This window comes from Oryctolagus cuniculus, chromosome 3, assembly GCF_051225735.1.
Source record: "Oryctolagus cuniculus isolate XC-2025 breed Fujian yellow rabbit chromosome 3, ASM5122573v1, whole genome shotgun sequence".
Classification (NCBI taxonomy): Eukaryota; Metazoa; Chordata; class Mammalia; order Lagomorpha; family Leporidae; genus Oryctolagus; species Oryctolagus cuniculus.
In genome coordinates this window covers 59,233,943-59,260,766 of record NC_142869.1, presented here as the reverse complement: position 1 = coordinate 59,260,766, position 26,824 = coordinate 59,233,943, and the positions used below count along the sequence as shown (strand labels likewise).

Here is a 26,824-nt window from a genome sequence, read left to right as displayed (position 1 = left end):
CTTTAATTTTTTATACCTAAATGTTCCAAACTACTTTAAATGTATTAAGTTGTTGTTCAAAAATAAGTTATTGAGGGGCAAGTGTTGGGCACTGGTTCAAATCCTGGCTGTTCGACTTCTGATCCAGCTCCCTCTGATGCTTCTGGGAAAGCAGTGGAGAATGGCCCAAGTCCTTGAACCCCTGGACCTGCGTGGGAGACTGGGAAGAAGCTCCTGGCTCCTCGGTTAAGCTTGGTCCAGCCCTGGCCAATGTGGCCATTTGGGGATGGTGGCAGATGGAAGACTTCTCTGTCTGTAACTCTGTCTTTCAAATAAATAAATCATAAAGTAAGTTATTGAATACATCTGCCCCTGAGCCTCCTTAAATGTATAACAATGGAGGGAAAGGGTGGTAATACAACCAGTTAGCCTGATGTTCCGACATCATCATCCCATATTAGAGTGGTAGTTTGACTCCTGGTTGCTCTGCCTCTGATCTGGCTTTCTACCGATGTACTTTCAAGTACTTGGGGCTCTGCCACTCATGTGTGAGACCAAAATGAAATTGCTTGCTCCTGGCTTTGGCCTGACCCAGTCCTAGCTGTTGCAGCCATTTGGGGGATAAATTAGCAGATGGAAGATTCTCATTCTCTCACTCTCTCTTGCACTCTCTAGCTCTTTCTCTCTGGCACTCTGCCATTCAAATAAATACTTTTTTAAGAAATATAAAATAGTGTAATTTATAAATTTTAACATGAAAGAAGGCTAAGGTTGTGGTGCAGTGGGTTGAGTCACAGCCTGCAGTGCTGGCATCTTGTATGAGAGCCAGCTTGAGTCCTGGCTGCTTCACTTGTAATCTAGCTGCCTGCTAATGGTCCTGGGAAAGCCACACAGGATGATTCAAGTGCTTGGACCCTAGCCACCAACATGGGAAATGCTGATGGATTTCTGGTTTCTTGACTTTGGTCTCCCCCAGCCCTGGTCGTTGTAGCTGTTTTGGGGAGTGAGCCAGCAGGTGGAAGATCTTTCTGTCTCTCTCTAACTGTGACTTTCAAATAAAATAGAATAAAATGGGAAAAAATACAGAATTCTTTTATTGTGATTATGTTTAGCATTTACAATTAGACATATAAAATTTTACTGATTGATGTTACATTTTATAAGTATTGAGCAATTCTGTGATATTTCCTTTTGTGTTATATGTACCATACCAACTATAGAGTATGTGCCAATATAAATAAAAATGAAGGAAATAGCGGAATATATTTGGAAGACCTACAATCTAATGGAAAATACTATTTAAACATAACAGTTTTTGTCTTCTCAATAATAACCATTCTAGCTGGGATGAGATAATACCTCATTGTGGTTTCAGTTTGCATTCCCCTGATGCCTAATGCCTGATGATGTTGAACATTTTTCTAAAACTTTGCTGGTCATTTGAATTTTCTTAAGAAATATCTCTTCTTGTAATTTGCTCACTTGAAAATTGGACATTTTGTTGAGTTTCTTTGAGTTCCTTTTATATTCTGAGTATTAAACCTTTGATGCTCAGTTTGAAAATATATTCTCCCATCCTGTCCATTGTCTTCTCACTCTGTCAGTTTTGTTTGCTGTGCAGAACTCTCAGTTTGATATAATCCCATTTGTCTGTTTTTTGCTTTGTTGCCTGTGTTTTGTGCACTATCCCCAAAATGATTACCTATATTTATATCTTGAACTTTTTCACTCTTTTTTCTGGTAGTTTCAACAGTGTAGAGTCTTATGTTTATGTCTCTGATCCATTTTGCATTGCCTTTTGTCTAGATTGAGAGGTAGAGGAAAAGTTTAATTCTTCTGCATGTGTACATCCAGTTTCTCCAATTTATTACAGTGGCTGTCTTCAGGGTTTTTTTTTTTAAATGTCTTTATCGAGAATTAGTTTGCTGTGACTGTGTGGATTCATTTTTGGAGCATCTCTTCTGTTCTATTAGTGTATATGTTTTTTGTTTTTATCAGTATCATAAGTTTTGGTTGCAGTAGTTCTGTAGTGAGTCTTTAAAACAAACAAGGATGTTCTTATTATTTGAAAGGTGGAGGGAGGGAGGGAGGGAGGGAGGAGGGGGGAGAGAGAGAGAGAGAGAGAGAGAACGAGAACGAATGAGCTTTCATTTGCTTGGTCATGTCTCAAATGGCCATTGTAGCAGGGCTGGGGACAGGCTGAAGCCAGGAGCCAGGGACTGCACTTGGGTTTCCCATATTGGTGACAGAAACTGTATTTGAGTTATTGTCCACTGCTTCCCAAGTACATTAGCAAGGAGCTGAATTGGAAGCTGAGTGGCTGGGACTTGAAGGGCACTCTACTATGGAATGCAGGTGACACAAGTGACAGCTTAACTCACTGTGTCAAATTCCCTACCCCTGTAGCATTCTTAAAACCAGGTATTGTAATACCTCCAGATTTGTTCCTTTGTACAGTTTCTTGGGATATTTGCTGACTTTTGTGCTTCCATATAAATTTGAAGATTATTTGCCTAATTCTGAGAGGAATGCCAATGGTATTTTCATGGGTATTGCATTGAATCTGTAAGTGGATAGTACATACATATTTTGACAATATTAATTCTTCTGATCTATGAATATGAGAGGTCTTTTTATCTCTTTGTGTTTCTTCTCTAGTTTCTTTTATCAGTGTTTTCTAATTTCTTAGAAGTCTTTCACATATTGGTTAAATTCATATTTAGGGGGAGTTTTTTTGGTAGCAATTGTAAAGGAGATTTTTTTTATGCTTATGTTCCCAGCAAGTTTGTTATTATATAAAAATTCTATTTTTATATGTTGATTTTGCAATTTGCAACTTTACTAACTTCAGCTATCTGTTCTAATAGTCTTTGGGGGAATATTTGGTTTTTCTATATCTAAAATCATATCATCTGGTAATAGAATCCATTATTCTGGCCTTTTAAAATGCTTTTGGAAGGGTTCCCTCCCTTTCAACTTTTTGGCATAATTTGAGAAAATTTGGTCATCTTTCAAAGTTTGGTAGAACTCAGCAGTGAGGCCATCTGGTCCTGGGCTTCTCTTTGTTGTGAGACTTTTGTTATTGATTCATTCTCAATACTTACTATTGGTCTGTTCAGATTTTCTGTCTTCAGGATTCAATTTTGATAACTTGTATCTGTCTGTAAATTTATCCATTTTTACCTGTTTTGGTACTTGTTGGCATATATTTGCTCATAGGAGTTCCTAATGATCATTTATATTCCTGTGGAATCAGTTCTAATATCTCCTTTTTCAACTCTTATTTTGTTTGAGTGTGCTCTCTCTCTCTCTTGTGTGTGTTTTTTTTAATTAATATAGCTAAAAAGTTTTATCTTTCTGAAAAAGAAGCTCTTTATTTCATTAACCTTTTGTATTGTTTTCTTTATGTCCATTTCATTTATTTCTACTCTGGTCTTTGCTGTTTCTTTCCTTCTACCAATTTTGAATCTGTTTTGGTTTGTTCTTCCTCTTCTAGGTCTTTGAGAAATATCTTTAACTCATGGATTTTAAATCTTTCTATGTTTTTATGATATGTGCTTATTTCTCAACCTTCCCGTTAGTACTAATTACTGTATGTCATAAGTCTTGGTATGTTGTTTTATTTTTTCAAGAAATGTTTGATTTCTTCAAAACAATTGACAGAAGCATGTTGCTCAGTCTCCATATAGTTTTTTTTTTTTTTTTTTTTTGACAGGCAGAGTAGACAGTGAGAGAGAGAGAAAAGTCTTCCTTTGCCGTTGGTTCACCCTCCAAGGGCCGCCGCGGCCAGCGCGCTGCAGCTGGCGCAACGCGCTGATCCGATGGCAGGAGCCAGGTACTTCTGGTCTCCCATGGGGTGCAGGGCCCAAGCACTTGGGCCATCCTCCACTGCCTTCCCTGGCCACAGCAGAGAGCTGGCCTGGAAGAGAGGCAACCGGGACAGAATCCAGCACCCCGACCAGGACTAGAACCCGGTGTGCCGGCGCCGCAAGGCGGAGGATTAGCCTAGTGAGCCGCGGCGCCGGCCTCCATATAGTTTTATAATTCCTAAGGTTTTTTTGCTGGTGGTGGTTTCTAGTTTTATTGCATTACAATCAGAAAAGTTAAGTGATGTGATTTATATTGTTTTTGAATTTATTGAGACTTGTTTTGTGGACTCAGACATGGTCTGTTCTAGAGAATGTTCCATGGATTGATGAAAATATTGTGTTCTGCAACTGTTGGATGAAATGTTCTTTCTTTATTTTTTATTAAATACTTTTTATTTATTTGAGAAGTAGATTTACAGACAGAGAGGGAGGAAGAGAGAGAGAGAGAGAGAGAGAGAGAGAGAGAGAGAGAGAGAAAGAGTGTCTTCCATCTGCTGGTTCACTCCCCAAATGGCCACAATGGCCGGAGCTGAGCCAATCCAAAGCCAGGATCCAGGAGGTTCTTCCAGGTCTCCCTTGAAGGTGCAGAGGCCCAAGTGCTTGGGTCATCTTCTACTGACTTTCCAGGCCATAGCAGAGAGCTGGATGGTAAGAGGAGCAGCCCGGACTAGAACCATTGCCCATAGAGAATGCCAGCACCACAGGCTGAGGATTAACCTAGGCCACAGCACTGGCCCTGAAATGTTCTTTAAGCATCTTTCAGATCCATTGTAGTGCAGTTCGTCCATAGTATAGTTTCATTCTGATGCTTTGTTGATATTTTTTGTCTGAACAATCTGTCTATTGAAGGAAGGGAGGTATTAAAGTCACTCATTATTACTGTATTGGAGCATATCACTTTGTTTAGAGGTAATAATGTTTGTTTTTAAAAATTGGTGTTTGGCATTAGGTGCAAATGCATTTAAAATTGTCATATCTTCCTGTTGATGTCTTGGTCATACATAGTGATCTTCTTTATTTTTTCCCTTAATATCAGCTCAGTTTGTTTTGTCTGATGTAACTATTCCTGCTTTGTTTTGCATGGAATATTTTTTTTTCATTCTTTTACTTTCAATCTATGTGAATCTTTACTGGTGGAATAAGTTTCTGTTAGGTAGCATATGGTTGGTTACGTTTTTGTAGATATACTCAGTCAAACTTTATCTTTTAATTGGGGAATTCAGTCCATTTACATTCAAAGTTCTTAATTTTTTTTATGCTTCAGTATCTTTTATTCTATCTCTCTTTTCATCTTCTTTGGTTTGGCATAATTACAGAACCATTTTAAGATTTACCTATTTATTTGAAAGGAAGAGTTACATAAAAGGAGAGACAGAGAGAGAGAGAGGTCTTCCATCCATTGGTTCACTAACTAAACGGCCGCAATGGCTGGGGTTGGGCCAGGCCAAGGCCAGGAACCAGGAGCTTCTTCCGAGTCTTCCACATGGATACAGGGGCCCAAACACTTAGGCCATCCTCCACTGCTTTCCCAGACACATTAACAGGGAGCTGGATAGGAAGTGGAGCAGCTAGGACTCAAACCAGCACCCATATGAAATGCTGGCACTGCAGACCCTAGCTTAACCATCTACACTACCTCAGCCCCTGAAGAGGAGGTTGGATCTCTATTATTTACTTACTGTCTGTCTGTTCTTCTAGTGGACTTAGAGTTTCACGTGTTTTCATGATTGCAGTTGTCTTTGCTTCCTGGTGTTTAGGACTCCCTTCAACAGACTGTGTTAGGCCAGTATGGTGGTAATGAATTCCTTTAGTCTTTGCTTGTTTTATTTCTTTTCATTTATGAAGAACAACTTTGCTAGGTACAGTATTCTTAGTTGGCAGCTTTTCTCTTTCAGGAAATACCATCATTCTGTTTCTCCCTCCCTTGTGGGGTTTCTGTTGAGAAATATGTCAGTCTAATGGGGATTCCTTCAGTATGACCTGGCACATTTCTCTTGGAATTTTTTGAGATCTTTGGATTGTACTTCTGAAAATTTTGGCTACAATATGATGTGGTGAGGAGGTCTTGTCCAACTAGGGGCCAACAGTCTTCTGAACCAAGAAGTCCACCAGAAGTCTGTATCTTTGTCAGGATTGAGGAAGCTTTCAACTGTTTATTCCATTGACTAGATGTTGCCATAGGTTTTTCCTTTTCTTCCTCATTGGAGATTTCCAGAATTTGAATACTTGTTCATGTCTTATTGTCCCTAAGGTCTTGAATAAATAATAATTTATTACATGCCAGATAGTCCTCTAAGCACTTTCCATAAGTTATACCCTTTCATGTGAGGGTAGGTTCTGTCATGATCCTTTACTCTAGGTGAGGGAAAGAGACACAGATTATGAAATGGGCACATAGCTGGTGTCAGATATTTGGGTGTGAATCCAGTGGCCTTAACTTATTCTCATAGGATGCCCCTTAAGCTCAATCACTTTACTTTCTTCCATGCTCAAACTATTCTGTGTAATCCTATATATCATGCTGTTAGTATTTTTTTAATCTAAGAGTATTTTTAAAGAGATTTATTTATTTATTGAAAGGCAGAGTTACAGAGAGGTAGAGAGAGAGGGAGAGTGAGAGGGAGGGAGGAGGGAAGGAGGGATGCAGGGATCTTCCATCTGCTGATTCACTCCCTAGATGGCCGCAATGGCCAGAGCTGCATCTATCCAAAGCCAGGAACCAGGAGCTTTTTCTGGGTCTCCTATGCAGGTGAAGGGGTCTAAGGACTTGGGCCATCTTCTACTGCTTACGCAGGCCATAGCAGAGAGCTGGATTGGAAGTGGGGTAGCTGGGACTCAAACTGGCACCCATATGGGATGCTGGTACTGAAGGCTTTACCTGCTATACCACAGCGCTGGGCCCTAAGAGTATTATTTTTTTTTAATAAAAGGGAATTTTGGGGCCGGCGCCATGGCTCACTTGGTTAATCCTCCACCTGCAGTGCTGGCATCCCATATAGGTGGCGGTTCTAGTCCTGGTTGCTCCTCTTCCAGTCCAGCTCTCTGCTGTGGCCCAGGAGGGCAGTGGAGGATGGCCCAAGTGCTTGGGTCCTTGCACCCGCATGGGAGACCCTGGCTCCTGGCTTCAGATCAGCACAGTGCCGGATGTAGTGGCCATTTGGGGAGTAAACCAATGGAAGGAAGACCTTTCTCTCTGTCTCTCTCTCTCACTGTCTATAACTCTACCTGTCAAATAAATTTAAAAAAAAAAGGAATTTTATATGATGTGAATTCAGGATCATGAATGTTAATTTTTAAGGCTGCGTTTATTTGTATCCAAAATTTATTACTTTTAACCCATTTAATTCTTGGAATAGATGTTGCTATTGGAGCTCCACAGGAAGATGACTTGAGAGGTGCTATCTACATTTACAATGGCCGAGCAGACGGAATCTCGCCAACCTTCTCACAGGTAAGATGCTGAGTTCCAGAACAAGCACTGGTAATAATTATAAATAATCCTTAAAACTCAAACTGTTAGTGCAGACTTACTTTTCTTAAACATTTTAATATTATGGTCAAGTAACTGTTTAGTGTTCTATTTTAAGTAATTAATAACTCTTTAAATCATTTTTTCCTAAATGAGTTGGAGTTCACTTCTCCTGTAGCTTGCGTCTATCGTCTGTAAGATTTCCTCTTGTATTTCATCACATTTGTGTTCTGAGGTAATATTCAATACTATTCCAAACAAATCCATTTGGATTTGATTAACTGGCTTGCCTATGGCCGAAGCCCCATATTTCATGAAGGTTGCTAACGGAGATCAAATACATGGAATATTCTGTTTTTCTTTCAGTGGAAAGTAGTAAGATGATAGCAGGTCAGTAGAGTTCCATGATCTAACACTGACTTCACTTTATATTTTGAAAAAATCAGGACACTTAAGTGTTTAGGAAAAAACTGCATGCAGAAAGGAAAGATTTTTCAAATACATCTTTATGGAAACATTATTACTGTTATTTTTGGCCAGGAAAAAATGTACAAATAATTCTCTATATTTAACATGAAAGATATGTACTTATCTACTAAAAATACTGATTATTTTTAGCATGGATAGATGTCTGATATTAATAAATCACTTTCTGGACATGAAATTAGAAACATGGAGTAGGATGCTTTTATCTGACTTCGGTTGTTCTTGTTAAAAGGCAGGAAGCAAACTGCCTAAATAAGTTTGCTTTCATCAAAAGCCCAAGTAGTAGTTTTCACTGAGTGAATATAGACATGTTATTTTCTCAGTTATTTGTTGTTCATGTTGGTTGAACAGGTAAGTACAGAGCCTGAAAAAAATACTTGGAGAGAAGGAGTGAGGATGGTTAAAAAATCTGTGCTACATGATTTTCCCTTTGCACGCAAAGTGAAATATGTTTTTCAGTCACAAGATAGATAACAGTTTTCCATTGAAAACTAGAAAATGTTGTCTCTCTCAGAAGTATTTGACTTAAATGAAATGCATGCTGTTGGTAAATGAGCCAGGAAATTCATGGGAAGGTGTATTATTTAGCTAAATCATTGGTTCTCTGGGCTATTAGGTGTTCAGAAACCTTTTTCCATTCAACTTACCTGTTTTTCAGAGAATTGAAGGGCTTCAAGTCAGCAAATCATTAAGTATGTTTGGACAGTCGATATCAGGACAAATTGATGCAGATAACAACGGATATGTAGGTGAGTGTAAAGTTGACCATATTTTATAAATTGAAATAAACTCTACTTTGGACACTGATTTATTATGAAGCACAGTATGAAAGGCTTCAAAATTCATAAGAAAGCCTTTAATTTACTGATTTTTTGATTTAATTTTTAAAGATTTACTTATTTGAAAGGCAGAATGATGGGGAAAGACAGAGTGAATGAGAGAGATCCTCTCTCTGTAAGTTTACTCTCCTAATGGTCACAATGACCAGGGCTGGGCCATACTGAAGCCAGGAACCAGGTTTCCAATGTGGATAGTAGGGTCCCACGCACTTTGGCCATCTTGTTCTGCTTTCCCAGGACATTAACAGGGAACTGGATGGGAAGCAGAATAGTGGGGACTCAAACTGGCACTCAGACATGGGATGCTGGTGTTGCAAGTGATGGCTTATCCCACTGCCACGATGCTGGTTCTCCTTTCGTTCAAAACTGTTTTCATTTCAAAGATAGGGCAGAAATAATCTAGTAATTCCTTATCTGTACACCTCACTTATTTAATGTTATATTCCTTGTTCTTGAAACCAATGATAATCCGTCAAATATACAAATAAAGAAGAAACTTTTTTACAACATGAAATTTCTTGATGAATGTTTCTAGTCCCAGAAATTGAGTTTTGGTTTAGTAAAATAATCTTCATAGCATATTTTTTTATCATAAAGTTTCTTTAGGTTATATTAGAAAGAAGTGAGTTACTGTAAAACCATTCATGGAAATATAGAATGATTCTTAAGGTGCTAGTCTGGTTTTATTTTTTTACCTAGAAACCTTTTATGTAAGGTACACAAACTTCATGCATTTCATATATACAAATTTGAGACCCTAGTGATTGCTCCTACCGCACACTCCCTCTCACCAGTTCTCCCACTCTTCTTCCTCCTAGTTCTATTCTCATTCTTACTCTTTACAATGATCTATTTTTGGTTAACTTTATACTCATACGATTAACCCTGCACTAAGGTTCAAAAAATAGTATGAAGAAAAAAAACAACCTGTTCCTCAACAATTGAGACATGGGCTGTTCAAAATCATATCTGAAAGTGTCAATTTCACTCCTATAGATTACCTATTAGGTACTCTTATTAGTTACCACATATCAGAGGGGATATATGGTATTTGTCTCTTGGGGACTTGTTTATTTCACTAAGTATAATGGTTTCCAGTTGTATCCATTTTGTTGCAAAAGACAGGATTTCATTTTTTTTGTACTGCTATGTAGTATTCCTTGGTGTACATACACCATAATTTCCTTATCCAGTCTTCTATTGACAGACATCTGGGTTGATTGCACATCTTAGCTATTGTGAATTGAGCTGCAGTAAACATGGGGTACAAATAACTCTTGCATATGCTGATTTCACTTCCTTTGGGTAAATACCCAGGAGTGGAATGATTGGGTCATATGGTAGGTCTATTTTCAGATTTCTGAGGTATCTCAATACTCTCTTCCACAGTGACTGCACCAGTTTACATTCCCATCAACAGTGGAGTAGGGTACCTTTTTCTCCACATTCTCAACATCATTTTTTTGTTGATTTCTGTATGAAAGCCATTCTTCCTGGGGTGAGGTGAAACTTCATTGTGGTTTTGATTTGTATTTCTCTGATGGTTAGTGATCCTGAGCATTTTTTCATGTGTCTTTTGGCTATTTGAATTTCTTCTCTTGAAAATGCCTGTTCAAGTCCTTTGCCCATTCCTTCATTGGATTATTTTATTTGTTGTTGAGTTTCTTTTTTAAACAATTTATTTATTTGAAACCCATAATTAGAGGCAGAGAGAGAGAGAGGGAGGGAGGGAGGGAGGGAGGGAGGGAGGATCTTCCATCTGTTGGTTCAATCCCCAAACAGCCACAAGGGCTGGAGCTGAGCTGATCCGAAGCCAGGAGCTGCTTCTAGGTCTCCCACACAGGTGCAGGGGATCAAGAACTTGGGCCATATTCAGCTGCTTTCCCAGACCATAGCAGAGAGCTGGATCAGAAGTGGAGCAGCCGGGACTCGAACTGGTGCGCATATGGCATGCCAACACTGCAGGCAGCCTGCAACTTTACCCTCTAAATCACAGTGCTGGCCCCATGTTTTTGATTTTCTTGAGCTCTTTATAGATTCTGGATGGTAAACCTTTATCAGTTGCTTAGTTTGCAAATATTTTCTCCCATTCTGTCAGTTGAACCTTCACCTTGCTGAGTGTCTCTTGCAGTGCAGAAGCTTCTCAGCTTGATGTAATCCCATTTGTCAATTTTGGCCTTGAGTGCCTGTGCTTCTGGGGTCTTCTCCAGAGGTATTTGCCTTTGCCAAAGTTTTGCAGGGTTTCCCTAGTGTTCTCTAATTTGATGGTATTGGGCATAGATGTAGGTCTTTGATCCATTTTGAGTAGATTTTCATGTAAGGTGTAAAGTAGGAGTCTTGCTTAATACTTCTGCCTACAGAGATCTAGTTTTACCAGCACCATTTGTTGAAGAGACTACCCTTGCTCCAGGGATTGATGTTAGCTTTGATGGTAGCTCCTTTGTCAAAGATAAATTGGTTGTAGATTTGTGGATTTCTGGAGTTTCTATTCTGCTGCATTGGTCTACAAGTCTGTATTTGTGCCAATACCAGGCTCTTTTGATTATAAATGTGTTGTAGTATGTCTTGAAATCTGGTGTTATGAGGTCTCCTGCTTTGTTTTTATTGTGTAAGATTGCTTAGGTATTTGGTGTCTCCTGTGTTTCCATGTGAACTTCAGCATATTTTCTATCTGAGAAGACTGTCCTTGGCATTTTGATTGGAATTGCATTGAGTCTGTGTATTGCTTTCGGTAGCGTGGACATTTTGTTGATACTGATTCTTCCAGTCCATAAACACGGAAGAATTTTTCCATTTTTTAATGTTTCCTTCTATTTCTTTCTTTAATGTTTTGCAGTTTTCATCATAGAGATCTTTTTGTCTTTTTTTTTTTTTTTTTTTTTTTGACAGGCAGAGTGGACAGTGAGAGAGACAGACAGAATGAAAGGTCTTCCTTTTACTGTTGGTTCACCCTCCAATGGCTGCCGTGGCCAGCACACTGCGCTGATCTGAAGCCAGAAGCCAGGTGCTTCTGGTCTCCCACGTGGGTGCATAGCCTAAGGACTTGGGACATCCTCCACTGCCCTCCTGGGCTACAGCAGAGAGCTGGCCTGGAAGAGGGTCAACCAGGACAGAATTCGGCACCCCGACCGGGACTAGAGCCCAGTGTGCTGGTGCCACAAGTGAAGGATTAGCCTATTGAGCCACAGTGCCGGCCTCATAGAGATCTTTTAAATCCTTGGTTAAATGTATTCCAAGATACTTAATTTTTTGTAGCTTTTGTGAATGGGATTGTTCTTAGAAGTTCTTTCTCAACTTCTTTCCATAAACGCTGTTGATTTCTCTGTATTGATTTTATATCCTGTCACTTTACCAAAGTCTTTTATAGGTTCCAATAGTCCTTATATAGAAACATGTCACCTGCTAATAGGGATAGTTTGACTTCCTCCTTCCAAAATTTATCTATTTGATTTCTTTTTCTTGCCTAAAGGCTCTAGAACTTCAAAGACTATATTGAATAGCAGTGGTGAGATTTTATTTATTTGAGAGGTAGAGTTTAGACAGAGGGAGAGACAGAGAGAGAGAGGTATTCCATCTGCTGGTTCACTCTCCAATTGGCCGCAATGGCCGGAGCTACACTAATCCAAAGCCAGGAGCCAAGAGCTTCTTCCAGGTCTCCCACATGGGTACAGGGGCCCAGGGCCCAAGTGCTTGGGCCATCTTCCACAACTTTCCCAGGCCATAGCAGAGAGCTGGATTAGAAGAGGAGCAGGCAGGACCAGGACTAGAACTGGCACCCATTTGAAGTGATGGTGCCACAGGAAGAGTATTAACCTACTGCACCACAGTGCTGGCCCCAGAATTATTTCTTTTTAAATGTCTGGTAGAATTCAGCAGTGAAGCTGTCTGATCCTGGGCTTTCCTTTGTTGGGAGGGTCTTTATTATTGATTCAGTCTCCGTCTTGGTTTAGGTTTTCTGTATCTTCATGGCTCCATTTTGGTAGATTGTTTGTGTCTAGGAGTCTATCCATTTCCTCCAGGTTTCCTGCTTTGTTGGCAAATGGCTCTTTTTAATAATTTCTGATGATTCTTTTTATTTCAGTGGTAACTGTTGTTATATTTCCTTTTTCATCTCTGATGTTATTTGGGTCTTCTCCCTCTCTTTTTTTGGTTAGTTGGGTAATTGGTGTATCAATTTCACTTATTTTTTCAAAAAACCAGCTCTGTTTTACTGATCTTTTGGTCTTTTTTAGTTTGTTTCCATTGTATTTATGTTTTCTCTAATTTTAATTATTTCCTTTCTCCTACTAATTTTGGGTCTGGTTTGTTGTTTTTCTAGGTCCTTGAGATTCATTGATAGCTCATTTATTTGGTGCCTTTCCTATTTCTTGCTGGAGGCACCAATTGCTATAAACTTCCCTCTGAATACTGCTTTTGTTGTCTCTCATAAGTTTTGATATGTTGTATTGTCATCTCCATTCATTTCCAGAAATTTTTTGATTTCTCTTGATTTCTTCAATGACCCATTGTTTATTCAGGAGCATGTTGTTCAGTCTGCATGTGTTTGCATATGTTCTAGAGACTCTGGAGCTGTTGATTTCCAGCTTCATTCCATTGTGGACAGAGAAGATGTGTGTATGATTTCAAATTTTTGAATTTGCTGAGACTTGCTTTATGGCCTAGCAAGTGATCTATCCTAGAGAAAGTTCCACACACTGGTGAGAAGTGTGTGAATCCTGCAAGCATGGAATGAAAAGTTCTCTAGATATCAGGTCCATTCGGTCTATAGTGTTTAACTCTGCTGATTTTCTGTCTGATTGACCTGTCCATTGCTTAAAGTGGGGGTATCGAAGTCCCCCATTACTATTGTATTAGAGTCTGTGTCTCCATTTGGATCCATTAAAATTTCTTTTAAATAGCCAGGCATCCTGTAATTGGGTATGTATAAATTTATTATAATCACATCTTCCTGTTGAATTGATCCCCTAATCATTACATAGTGCCCTTCTTTGTCTCTTTTAACAGTCTTTGTGCCAATGTCTATTTTTTCTGATATTAAGATGCTTACACTGGCTCTTTTTTCCTTTCTGTTAGCATGGAATATCTTTTTCCATCCTTTCACTTCTAGCCTGCATGCATCTTTGTGGGTGAGATATGTTTCTTGTAGGCAGCAGATAGATGGGTCTTGTTTTTTAATCCATTGAGCCAATCTGTATCTTTTACCTGGAGAGTTGAGGCCATTGCATTCAGGGTGACTATTGATAAGTAATGAGTTGGCCTTGAAATTTTTCCATAAATACTCCTAGTGTTTATTTTGGATTTCCTTTGTATTTTTGCTGGGAGATTTTCTGCCTTAACATTCCTTCATAATGATGGCCATCTCTCTGTGTTTCTGTATGTAGCACATCCTTAAGCATCTTTTTAAAGGCAGGATGAACTGTGACAAATTCTTTCAATTTCCTTTTGTTATAGAAAGTCTTTGTTTTACTTTCATTCAAAAATGAGAGCTTTGCAGAGTACAGCATTCTGAGTTGACAGTGTTTTTCTCTTAAGACTGTATATCTCACTATTCTCTCCTAGCTTATTGGGTTTCTGATAAGAAGTCAGCTGTGAGTCTAATTGGGGATCCTCTGAAAGTAATTTAGCATTTCTCTTTTGCACATTTTAGAATAATTTCCTTATATTTTACTGTGGAAATTTTAACTGCAATGTGTCATGGTGGAGATCTTTTCTGGTTATGTCTATTAGGAGTTCTATGTGTTTCCTGTACTTGGACATCATTTTCTCCAGATTAGGGAAATTTTCTGTAATTATTTCACTAAATAGGCCTTCTAATCCATTTTTTCTTTCCATACCTTCAGAAATTCCTAAGACCCATATGTTTTTAATTTTTCTAATTTCTTATTTTTTTTGGTCTGACTCCAAAATTTTTAACTCAGATATTCTTTATTCTACCTCACTGAATCTGTTGTTAAGGCTTTCCACCACATTTTTTATTTGATTTATTGAATACTTAATTTCTAATGCTTTTCATTTTGGTTTCTCTTTAAAATCTCAACTTCTTAGGAAAAAATTTCATTTATGTCATGTATTGAATTATTTAATTTGTGGATTTGCTTCTGATTGCTCATGAGTAATCCTATGATTAATCTTTTGAATTCCATTTCAGGCATTATATCTATCTCTCCGTCTTCACATTCTAGTATTGAAGTGTTGTTGTATTCCTTTGGGGATATCATGTTGTCTTCCTTATTCTCATTTCTTGAATTTCTGCATTTATTTTTAGCCTGTGTGGAAATAATTGTTTTTCCTCCTCTAATGGCTTTTATCTTCAGACTAATCCTCTGTGGCTTAGTGGAATGTCTGCTCTTTGAGTGAATACCAAGAGGCTTGTGCAATGTGTGGCCAGGGAGCTCTGGTCAGTGCTCCAGGGTGAGGGGAATGTCCAAGGTGACACTGCTGTTGGGCTTAATAGATCTCTTTAGTTTATCAGAGGGGAAGGTTTAATCAGCACAACTGGCATAGTTTCACCCTCTCTTCCCCCTCCTCCAAGGTTACCAATGCCCAGGTGCTAGCCTCAGTGTGTGAAATATTCATCACCAATGCCACAATAACCACACAAAGGACCTGTGCAGTCCTCAGTGTGAGCATGTATCCTGTTGCAATAACCCACCCCAGGCAATCAGGGAGCCTGGAGTATATGGAGCCATCACAGTGACTGCCCAGTGACACAGACACACCCTGTACCCTCCCAGGCAGTCAAAGTGTTTCCACAGTCCCAACACACAAGGCTCCCACAGTCATGGGGCTCCAAGGATCACTTTGACCCTGCCAGTCCGTGCTGTCCATAGAGGCAGAGATGCTCCCAGAGCCAGCTGCCTCTAGGTACTCTGCCTAGGCAATATGAGCACCACAGAGCCTGTGACATGCTGGGAGGCAGGGGACACCTGGCATTCCTATGTAGGAGCCCATCCCCATCAACCCCCCAGCCAGAGTCTGGCATCTGCTCTCGGCCGGTTGCTGGGCATGTGGACACAGGCTGGTGCAGCTTTTACAATGTCCAAAATGGGGCCCACCCTCTCTCATCCAGTTGCAGGGCACGGTTGTCAGGGGGATGAGGAGAGACAAGCATGCCCCTTTTCTTCCTCTGGGTTGGTAGGTACGCTGTTCCTCACCAGGCTTCAGGCAGAGCTCATGCCAGGCTCTCCCTCCAGCTCTGTTGCCAGTGGCTAGGGCTGCTGCAAGCTGGTCTCACCTCATTCTCCAATGCTGATGCCGAGGCTCTCGGCTTCTGGAGTTCTTTGTTGTGTCAGTGCTCATGCTGTATGTCCACACCCTCCACCTAGAGCCACAGTGTCCCTCTTCCTTCTGTGGTGTTTCCACTACAGTTTTCTCCCTAACTCTCCCCTGAGATTTCATTCTCTCCACTTTTTTTAAACTATATTCCCCTAGCTTGGAGCAGTAGTTGTTTCCCTATTCCACCATCTTGGCATCTTCTCTATGTTTTCTAATTAATTTTCTGTAAATATTTTTTTGATACAGTCAGAAGGTGACATGTAGTCAAGTATTTATGGCTGAAAAGTAATTCTCTTTGACTAATGATGATCATTAATCTGTGTTGTGGTCTCTTATCCTCCAGATGTAGCAGTTGGTGCTTTTCGCTCTAATTCTGCTGTGTTGCTAAGGTAGGGTTTATCAGTTTCACTGCTTAATGACAATTGGGCTTAATTGTAAATGATGGGAGGCAGGTTTTAAAATCAGCGATGATGGTGGCCTCATAATGCTGTTTTGGTATTCTGATGCTTAATTATTGAACTTCAGGATTTTTTCCCCATGTTACACAGATATAATTAAACAAATCATCAAAGAATGTCAATATTTTAGACATTTAAATGAAATTTTCTTTTGATCCATGCACAGAAATGTAATTGAGTATGAATGCATATTATCATACTATTAATAAAGCAGATTCATCAAATTACTTTGCTAATGAGAACTGACAAATACAGCTGTCTTCTTAAAGAAAAATAATATTGCAATTAATATTACTAATTTTCTTTCTTAGGACCAGACCTGTAGTGATTGTTGATGCTTCTTTAAGACACCCAGAGGCAGTAAATAGAACAAAATTTGATTGCATTGAAAATGGACTGCCTTCTGTGTGCATTGATCTAAAACTTTGCTTCTCATATAAAGGCAAAGAGGTTCCAGGCTATATTGGTAAGTTGCCATGTGAAATGAATGTCTGAAAGAGCATGCATTTCATTCACTGTCTTTTTTTTCCCCCATGGAAGTCTTCTTTGGGGCAGGAGAAAGCAGCCACTTGATAAGCACCTTTCCAGATCCTTCTTGCTGTTTTAGCCAATGATTGAGGCACATCAGAAGGCTACAGTTGTCTAAAGATTATGACAGGAGGCAAAACTAGAGTATCACTTGCTTTGTTAGTTTAAGAAAAACCAACTTGAGCTTTATCTGTGTATTCTTTTCAAAATATAAAGTACATTTACACACCTCAGTTTCACGGATGTCTTGAAAATCTGGAGCTGACTTAAGCTTAGAGGAAGACCTAAGAGGAAGAAAATTCTTTTCTTCATGTTCTCTTATGTTTGAATAATAGAAAAAGCTTATCTGGAGTCTAGTCTCTGATTCTAATTTATACAAATAATATACACCTCCTAATTTACTGCAAATTGCTCCTCATGAGGACTGTACCCATTTCCCAAGTAATAAAAATACAACCTCAATTCCACAATGCATTAAAAGCGTTATTCACCATGATCAATTTGGATTTATCTCATGATGCAAAGATGGTTTGACACATGCTGATTTTATTTGTAAGTGTGATACACCACATTAAATGTATGTTTAATGAAAACATAAAATAATGTGATCATTTCAATAGTGCAGAAGATTATAAGTTCTAAACATTAGATATTGAATGTATGTACCTCAGCTTAATATAAGCCATATGTATAAAACCAACAACTAACATCATAATAAAATGGGAAAAGCTCAAGATTTCTCAAAACAAAACAAGATGTCCACTTTCACCACTTTTATTCAGTATCGTAGTGAAAATCCTTCCCAGTACAATTAGGCACGATGAAATAAAGAACATCCAAACAGGAGAGAGGAAAATCAAATTTTAAGTGTTTGCAAACATCTTTCCACATGTAGGAAACCCAAAGACTCCACCAAAACCTATGTGAATTAACAAATGAATTCAACAAAGTTGTGGAATACAAAGTCAACCTACAAAAATCAGTAGCAATAACGTGTATCATCTAAAATTGTGGTTAATTTCAAATCACATATGTGATTTTTATAAGCATTATGTGTATGGAAACAGATTACTGTTTCTAATTATGTTACAGTTTAGCTAATAATATGGACTAATAATAGATCTAGAGGAATTAGGTCATGGTAGAAGAGAAGGAAACCTGGAATTATCATTTGGACATTAATTATTCACAAAATCAACATCCCTAAAAGACCTATCAAGTTGATTATACCAATTACCTTTGAGGCTGCTCTCAACTACACATCACAAAGGGCAGTAAGTACTTCCTGAATTAAATTATGGATATGTCAAAGAGGTCTCAGTCTGAATTAACTTATAATGAAACATACAGAATTGAGCCTAGTATCTCCATTTTAGATCTGACTCAATTTTATTAGTTATATGGAGATTTTCTGGCCAGAGCTGCAGTGATAAAAGGGTGTAAGCAAACCCTTCATTGAGTTTTTGATTTGAGAAGCAACAGATTAGGAGCATGACCCCTGAGTGAATTACCCTTTAACATAGATGTGCTGATTGAGGTCATGTTGAATAGATAGGGCTTGTTTCCCCTTATGTAAAACCAGTGTTTACTATCAAATCCATTGCGATCAGATACTTTTTTTTATTTTAACTTTTATTTAATAAATATAAATTTCCAAAGTATAGCTTTTGGATTATAGTGGTTTCCCTCCCCTCCTTAACTTCCCTCCCACTCGCAAACCTCCCATCTCCCGCTCCCTCTCCCATTCCATTCATATCAAGATTCATTTTCACTTATCTTTATATACAGAAGATCAATTTAGTATATATTAAGTAAAGATTTCAACAGTTTGCACCCACACAGAAACAGAAAGTATAAAGTACTGTTTGAGTATTAGTTATAGTATTAATTCAATCCCACTTCCCATGTTGGATCGTTCTCTACTTTTTAACTCTATCAGTTAGTATTAGCAGACACTAGTCTTGTTTATGTGATCCCTTTGACTCTTAATCCTATCATTATGATCAATTGTGAACTGAAACTGATCACTTTGACTAGTGAGATGGCATTGGTCCCTGTCACCTTGATGGGATTGAATTAGAATCCCTTGACACGTTTCTAACTCTACTATTTGGGGCAAGTCCGATTGAGCATGTGCCGAACTGTACATCTCCTCCCTCTCTTATTCCCACTCTTATATTTAACAGGGATCACTTTTCAGTTAAATTTAAATACCTAAGAATAATTGTGTGTTAATTAAAGAGTTCAACCAATAGTATTAAGTAGAACAAAAAAATACTAAAAGAGATAAAGTATTAAGTTGTTCATCGACAGGACAAGGGCTGATCAAGTCACTGTTTCTCAGTGTCCATTTCACTTCAACAGGTTTCCTTTTTGGTGCTCTGTTAGTTCTCACCAATCAGGGAGAACATATGATATTTGTGCCTCTGGGATTGGCTTATTTCACTCAGCATGATGTTTTCCAGATTCCTCCATCTTGTTGCAAATGACCAGATTTCATTGTTTTTTACTGTTGTATAGTATTCTATTGAGTACATGTCCCATCATTTCTTTATCCAGTCTACTGTTGATGGGTATTGAGGTTGATTCCAGGTCTTAGCTATTGTGAATTGGGCTGCAATAAGCATTAAGGTGCAGACAGCCTTTTTGTTTCCCAATTTAATTTCCTTTGGGTAAATTCCAAGGAGTGGGATGGCTGGGTTGAATGGTAGGGTTATATTCAGGTTTCTGAGGAATCTCCAGACTGACTACCATAGTGGCTTTACCAGTTTGCATTCCCACCAACAGTGGGTTAGTGTCCCTTTTTCCCCACATCCTCGTCAGCATCTGTTGTTGGTAGACTTCTGAGTGTGAGCCATTCTAACTGGGGTGAGGTGAAACCTCATTGTGGTTTTGATTTGCATTTCCCTGATTGCTAGTGATCCTGAACATTTTTTCATATGTTTGTTGTCCATTTGGATTTTCTCTTTTGAAAAATGTCCATTGAAGTCCTTGGCCCATCTCTTAAGTGGGTGGGTTGTTTTGTTGTTGTGGAGTTTCTTGATCTCTTTGTAGATTCTGGTTATTAATCCTTTAACTGTTGCATAGTTTGCAAATATTTTTTCCCATTCTGCTGGTTGCTCGTCACTTTCCTGACACGTGGCTGAATTCGTCCCAGAGGCGTAAGCTATTTCTAAAATACACATGAACATCTCAGGAACTATATATGTTATTTTTAAGGAACTATACAAATTCTTAAAATATCACTTATTAATGCTATGTAAAATGAGTGATACCTCAATAGACTACTAGATTCAGCTTGCTTTGCAAATAATTTGTTTAGATTCAGGAAATAGTTTTCATTTTCTTGGCAAGTTCTGGCTGGAAATTTTTTGTTTGCTTTAAACATTTTACTTTTTGCTTATTTGAAGATTTTCCTTAGCAGATGAATTTTTTTAACTTTTATTTAATGAATATAAATTTCCAAAGTACAGCTTATGGATTACAATGTCTTCCCCCCCATAACGTCCCTCCCACCCACAACCCTCCCCTTTCTCACTCCCTCTCCCCTTCCATTCACATCAAGATTCATTTTCAATTCTCTTTATATACAGAAGATCAGTTTAGCATACATTAAGTGAAGATTTCAACAGTTAGCAGATGAATTTTACTATGTCATATTTGAAATAAACCCCATCACACTTGAGAGAATGTCTGTATTTAATTTTTTTTACACTAATGAACACTAGAAGGGCATCCTAGAAATGCAGAAAACGTAGGGGGAGGACCTGTAATCAAGGTATAGGGCTAGAAAGAAGACATTTTCCCCTCATTATTTATTTCAGACACAGACTGACAGGACTGTCATATGGTGGTTCACTCCTCAAATGCTCATCATATCCAGTGCTGGGCCATGGCCAGACTCAGCAGTTAGGCACACAGTACACATTTCCCATGTGGGTTCCCAGTTCCTTGAGTCATTACTGCTGCCTATACTGGGTCTGCATTGGTGGGAAGCTGGAGTCAGGAGCTGGTAACAAAAATTGAACCCAGGTTCTTCAGTGTAGCACAGAGCATTTTAACTGCTAGGCTAAATGCTTGTTCCCAAGAAGATGTTTTTGAGTAAAGCATACAGGTTTTACTTTATATATCAAAACTTAAAAGGAAAATCTGAGTTCACTTTATATTAAAAGAAAACTAGCAAACCTTCAAATCAGAAACAAATAAAAATAAATGAACCTAATTATATCCAATCAGTTGCATAACCACACAAGAGAAAATTAGTCCAAAAAATGTTTGAACACAGTACTCCTACTTCCTCAGTCATTTGTTTTAAGGGCAAAAATGACTAAAGAATAAAAATATATTAAATATTAATAATAAAATGAAAAAAAACAATCTGAAGTTTTCCTGAAAATTTTTATTAGTGATAATTATATATTGTTTTAAAGCTCTCTTTTTTAAAAAGATTTTGCTCTTTATTTGAGAGGTAGAGTTACAGAGGGAGAGGCAGAGAGAAAGGTCTTCTATCCATTGGTTCACCACTCCAACAGCTGGAGCTGGGCCAATCCAAAGCCAGGAGCCAGGAGCTTATTTCAGGTCTCCCATGTGGGTGCAGGCTGAAGCACCTGGGCCATGTTCTACTGCTTTTCCAGGTCATACCAGAGAGCTGGATTGGAAGAGGAGCAGCCAGGACTTGAACTGGCACCCTCATGGGATGCCGGTGTCACAGGTGAAGGTTTAGCCTACTGTGCCACAGTGCTGGACCCTTAAACTTTGATATATAAGCAAATAACTAAAGATGTTAGTATTAATAGAAAACTAAAGAAAAATTTTTACATTCTTCATTACATATAAAAATAATTTTTCTTTTTGAAATTTACATTTTTAGTTGTTCCCTGTTTGATGTTTCAGATTAATTTTTAAAAACTATTTAATAAAGAAGAGTTAATGTTTTCAATATTCTATATAAATTTGACTATTACCACTTTAAAACAATAAAGCAAATGTGCATAGGTAATTGATTATGTACAATTTTTTACTTTTTTGCAGTTTTGTTTTATAACATGAGTTTGGATGTGAACAGAAAGGCAGAGTCCCCATCAAGATTTTATTTTTCTTCCAATGGCACTTCTGATGTGATTACAGGAAGCATACAAGTATCGAGCAAAGCTACTAACTGTAGGACGCATCAAGCATTTATGCGGGTAAAGTACAGTATTTTATTAATGAATTTATAAGCTTCAATATTGTCAATACAATAAACTGTCATGTTGGTATCTTTTTATATAATGTGTTAAAAACAGGGTCCCTAATGATCCATTGTTCCAAAGAATTAAGCAATCCCAACCTGGGTAATTCAAAGCTCATGTCTTTGCCTCATCTTTATTTCACATCTGTCACATTTGACAGTGTTACTACTTGGAAATATCAGCATTTTGCTTTCTACAATTGCTTTTTTCCTAGCGCTGCTTGCTTATTCACTTGCCTGGAATTGTATATATTGAGTAGCTTCGAGCTTGACTCTGTCCCATAGTAGTCCTTGGGGGGTCGAGGGAGGCGGGGCAGTTGGTTGGTTTTTCATAGGATCCAATGAAGCAGACTCCCACATGACTGCTCTTGGATGGTGTCCTTGTGTATGCGCCAGCTTTCTCACTGATGGCAGTGGGAGCTTGCACAGTTGTAGCATGGTGGGGATCATCTGTGGGCCAGGACAACAGCTCTCATGATGGTTTGGAGTATGTCTTGCCAAAGCACAGGCGATTTCATGTTTCCTTTATTAAAACACTCCCAAACTGATCATCATGCTCCTCACATTGGTCAAATTTGATCATACGAAGCAGTGCCAAGTCTCTTTCATTAGGGAATGGTGTACTTCATCAGAAAATCTATTGTCATGAAAAAGCCAAACTATTCCCAAGAGCCCTTTCTGGGATTTCAAACAGTAGCCTCAGCTTAGAACTTAATTTTCCCTTAGATACTTAGTCTAAGCTAATACAAACAAGCGTCAAGAGTCCAGTACACTATTAAACGCTATGAGCAATAATCCCCAAACTATTTCCTCGTTACTCTGAACAAGTTTTATTGTAAAACTAGAATAATAATTTAGATGGTTCAGAGCCAAAAAGATAGGAGGATATTAATGTACCCATCATTTGTATGGTAGGGATTAAAGAAACCCTTTTCTTTTCATCCTTCATAGATCTGAGTTTACTTACATTTTTTGATTTTAAAACCAAAATTGAGAGCGTTTTGAAGGCAATAACAAGGCCATAATTAGATGTTCACAGAGAAACACATTGTTCTGAGTTTGTAAAAATGAGAGCAAATCGATATGGTTTATTTAGTCCTGTGTTTTTTGGCATTGTTCCTTTGACTAAGGAATCATCAAAATTGTACCTCTTCAGAATCAATGTGGAGTAGAAGCTGGAATTTACTAGAGGTTTCTGTGTATTGTCTCACAGACACAGTATGACCTAATGGTAATAGTAATGACACTTCTATGCTTCTACAGTCTGAAAGCACAGGACGGCAACCTGAATCCTCCTCTCTTCCTAATAATAGTAGCAAAGACGCTATATAGCTGTCAAGATGCCTGGATCATTCCTGTGTTCTGTAACATGTGTCCAGTGTCAAGAATATTAAATACACGTGCATTTCACCTGTGTGCCTCATAATGAGAGGAGATGACGTGTGTTGATTGTGTGCTCAGGCCTACAGCCCCCATCTGTCAGAAGACTCCTTGCCTGCTACTTGGGCATGTTTTACTTGCCATACTAATTGGGCCCCACTTACCCACTTACTCAATTCAGTAGGTATTTATTTAGTACTTAAATAGAAACAGCTTCTGTTTCAGACACTTTTATGTAACAGTGACTAGAACAAAAAGGTTGCTACCCTCATGGAACTTGTAGTCTAGTGGGGTGAGATAAACAGTAATATGTCTTTAAACATTCAGTGGTGTAGTATTTTGGTGGATGATATGGGTGATGGTGGAATGAGAAAGGGCAAGAGGTTCCAGGAGAGTTTGAGGAAAGCATGAGCGGTACAATTTTAAATTGAGTGGTTGGAGTAGGCCTCATCTTAAAGATGATATCTGAGCAAAGACTAAGGGAAGTGAGGCAGTCACCTGGGTAGATTTCTGGGCAGTGGTTCTCAACTTCATGTGCAACAGCAGCACCTGCAGAATTTTTTAAAAGCAAATTGTTGGGCCCCCGTCCAGAGTCCTGACTAGTGGGTCTGCAGTGAGGTTTGAGAGTTTGTGATTCTGCTACTTCCTGAGGTGTTGTCCATGCTGCTGGCTACTCTGAAAACCCCTGTCCTAGGGACGGGGCTTCACAGTGAGAATGATGGATAAAAATGCCTCAAGACTGGAAGGTGTCTGGTTACTTTAAGAAACAAGGGAGAGGTGATGATAGCTGGGAAAGTGACCAAGGTAAAGAGTAGTGGAAAACAAGTAATCTTATACAGAATGGGTGGCTTTTTCTTTGAGTAATATTGTGATCTGTTGTAAAGTTTGGGGCAGAGAAGTTACACAATCTGACTTGGTTATAAAAAGGAGCACACCAGCTGGCGCCGAGGCTCAATAGGCTAATCCTCCACCTGTAGTGCCAGCACACTGGGTTCTAGTCCCAGTCGGGGTGCCGGATTCTGTCCCGGTTGCCCCTTTCTCTGTCTCTCTCTCTCACTGTCTACTCTGCCTGTCAAAAGAAAAAAAAAAAAGGCGCACACCAATGGCTGTGTCTCCCGCCTGTCGCTCCCCCACTCACAGAGGAAGGACACTAGACCCTGCGCTGTTCTTTTGTCTGCTCGGCCCTTCCCGGGTTTGCTGCTGGTCCTTCCCGGGTTGGCTGCCGATCCCTCCACCTCCGTGGAAGGGCGGTTCCCCCTGCCACTTTCCCCGCTTCCACGGAGGAGCGGCACACCGCCGGCCGGCTCTCTCGGGGGCTGCTCAGGTGTTCCTTCAGATAGATGTTCCTGGTGCATGTTGTCTCTCTCCTCCTTTATAGTCCTCTTCCACCAATCCATGCTCTGCTGCCCACACGCCGAGCACGCTGCTCTCCTCCAATCAGGAGCAGGATCAGCTCCTGCAGCTCATCAGTCAAATGGGCGAGAGGCAGCTGCGTAGAAGTTTTACTCCTCCCCAGCGCCATATTGTGGGAGAGCAGATGCATAGAATAAGTCTTAATTCCAGTAACTCAGTCTAGTCTCAGTTGCTCCCCACACCCGCCATTGGATGTCGCTCCCCGTCTTCGTGGGGGAACGACACAAGACCCTGCGCTGTTCTTTCGTCTGCTCGGCCCTCCCCGGGTTTGCTGCTGGTTCTTCCCGGGTTGGCTACTATCCCTTCCACCTCCGTGGAAGGGCAGTTCCCCCTGGCCACATTCCCCACTTCCGCAGGGGAGCGGCACACCGCCGGCCGGCTTTCTCGGGGGCTGCACAGGTGTTCCTTCAGCTAGATGTTCCCCTTAGATGTTCCCGGTGCATGCCGTCTCTCTCCTCCTTTATAGTCCTCCTCCGCCAATCCTAACTCGGCTGCCCACAAGCCGAGTACGCTGCTCTCCAATCAGGAGCAAGTCCTACAGTTTATTGGTTGAACTGGAGGCAGCTGTGCAGAAGCTGTTTACTTCTCTCCCAGCGCCATATTGTGGGAGAGCAGATGCATAGAATAAGTCTTAATTCCAGTAACTCAGTCTAGTCCGGTTGCTCCCCACAATTGGATATGTGGCATTGAGAAAGGGTGTCTCCAACATCTGTAGCCTAAGCAACCAGAAGAAGATGGTTTTCATCTATTGAGACAAAATATTGCAAACTGTCTTGGAGTGAAAAATTCTGGAGTTCAGTTTTAAACCTGCTTAGCCGAAGAGACCTTTTTTACCTTCAGGTGTAAATGTCAGTTATACCCTTGTATATGTACTCCTCTGGAATTGGACATAGAACTGGAAATGAAACGATTTATCTTTGGTATGTGTCTGGTTATATCTTGCTATAAAATTTAAATCTTTAAAATCTTGTTGTAAAACTTAAACCTTTAAAAATAATTCTCTTCTAATCACACATTCTCCAGTTTCATGTTAGGTCTTGGCATATAAGGTGACATTTGTAACTGATAAGCTTTACATCACTGGCATATTTTCCTGAGACTGACTATATTTTCATTACTTTTGTAGGCAGGTGTATGAGTTTTCTCAAGTCTACTCATATTTAAAACAATGACATATAGAATTATTTTACTTGAATGGTTGAATTTTATTCCTTATGAAACATAAAGGAAGAAAGAAATTTTTTTTTTTTTTATTTTATTTTTTTATTTTTTGACAGGCAGAGTGGACAGTGAGAGAGAGAGACAGAGAGAGAAAGGTCTTCCTTTGCCGTTGGATCACCCTCCAATGGCCGCCGCTGCAGCCGGCGCACCGCGCTGATCCGATGGCAGGAGCCAGGATCCAGGTGCTTTTTCCTGGTCTCCCATGGGGTGCAGGGCCCAAGCACCTGGGCCATCCTCCACTGCACTCCCGGGCCATAGCAGAGAGCTGGCCTGGAAGAGGGGCAACCGGGACAGAATCCGGCGCCCCAACCGGGACTAGAACCCGGTGTGCCGGCGCCGCAAGGTGGAGGATTAGCCTATTGAGCCACGGCGCCGGCTCGAAATTTTTTATTTTGGTTTAAAAACTACATTGTTTTTCAGTGGTTCAATTACACCAAACTTTAGCTTATGCTATTAGAGCCACAGATTTATTGGATTTTGCTAAAGCATAACCTAGAACTTAGATGTGAGAGTTCACAAAAGGTTTTAAGGGCAATGAATATTTTTGTACAACTTAAACTATGCATCTGTGCAAATCCTCTCCTCTTAGACATTACTTTTTCCTGTATGAAAAGTAGTTTTCACCTGCCATATAACTATATGAAAATGAATCTTTTTCTTTGCTATATTCAAATATA

General features: G+C 39.5%; 1 protein-coding gene across 4 annotated transcripts in view; it reads left to right on the top strand.

Moving 5' to 3' along the window:
* Window positions 1-26,824, top strand: part of ITGA4 (integrin subunit alpha 4) — a 145,455-nt gene that overhangs the window by 78,735 nt on the left and 39,896 nt on the right. For all 4 annotated transcript variants that reach the window (XM_089329048.1, XM_089329049.1, XM_002712227.6 and 1 more), the window contains 5 exons: window positions 7,205-7,299; window positions 8,462-8,552; window positions 16,261-16,306; window positions 16,687-16,841; window positions 21,935-22,089. In XM_089329048.1, coding sequence (XP_089185174.1) covers window positions 7,205-7,299; window positions 8,462-8,552; window positions 16,261-16,306; window positions 16,687-16,841; window positions 21,935-22,089 — 542 coding nt within the window. The remainder of the gene's footprint in view (window positions 1-7,204; window positions 7,300-8,461; window positions 8,553-16,260; window positions 16,307-16,686; window positions 16,842-21,934; window positions 22,090-26,824) is intronic.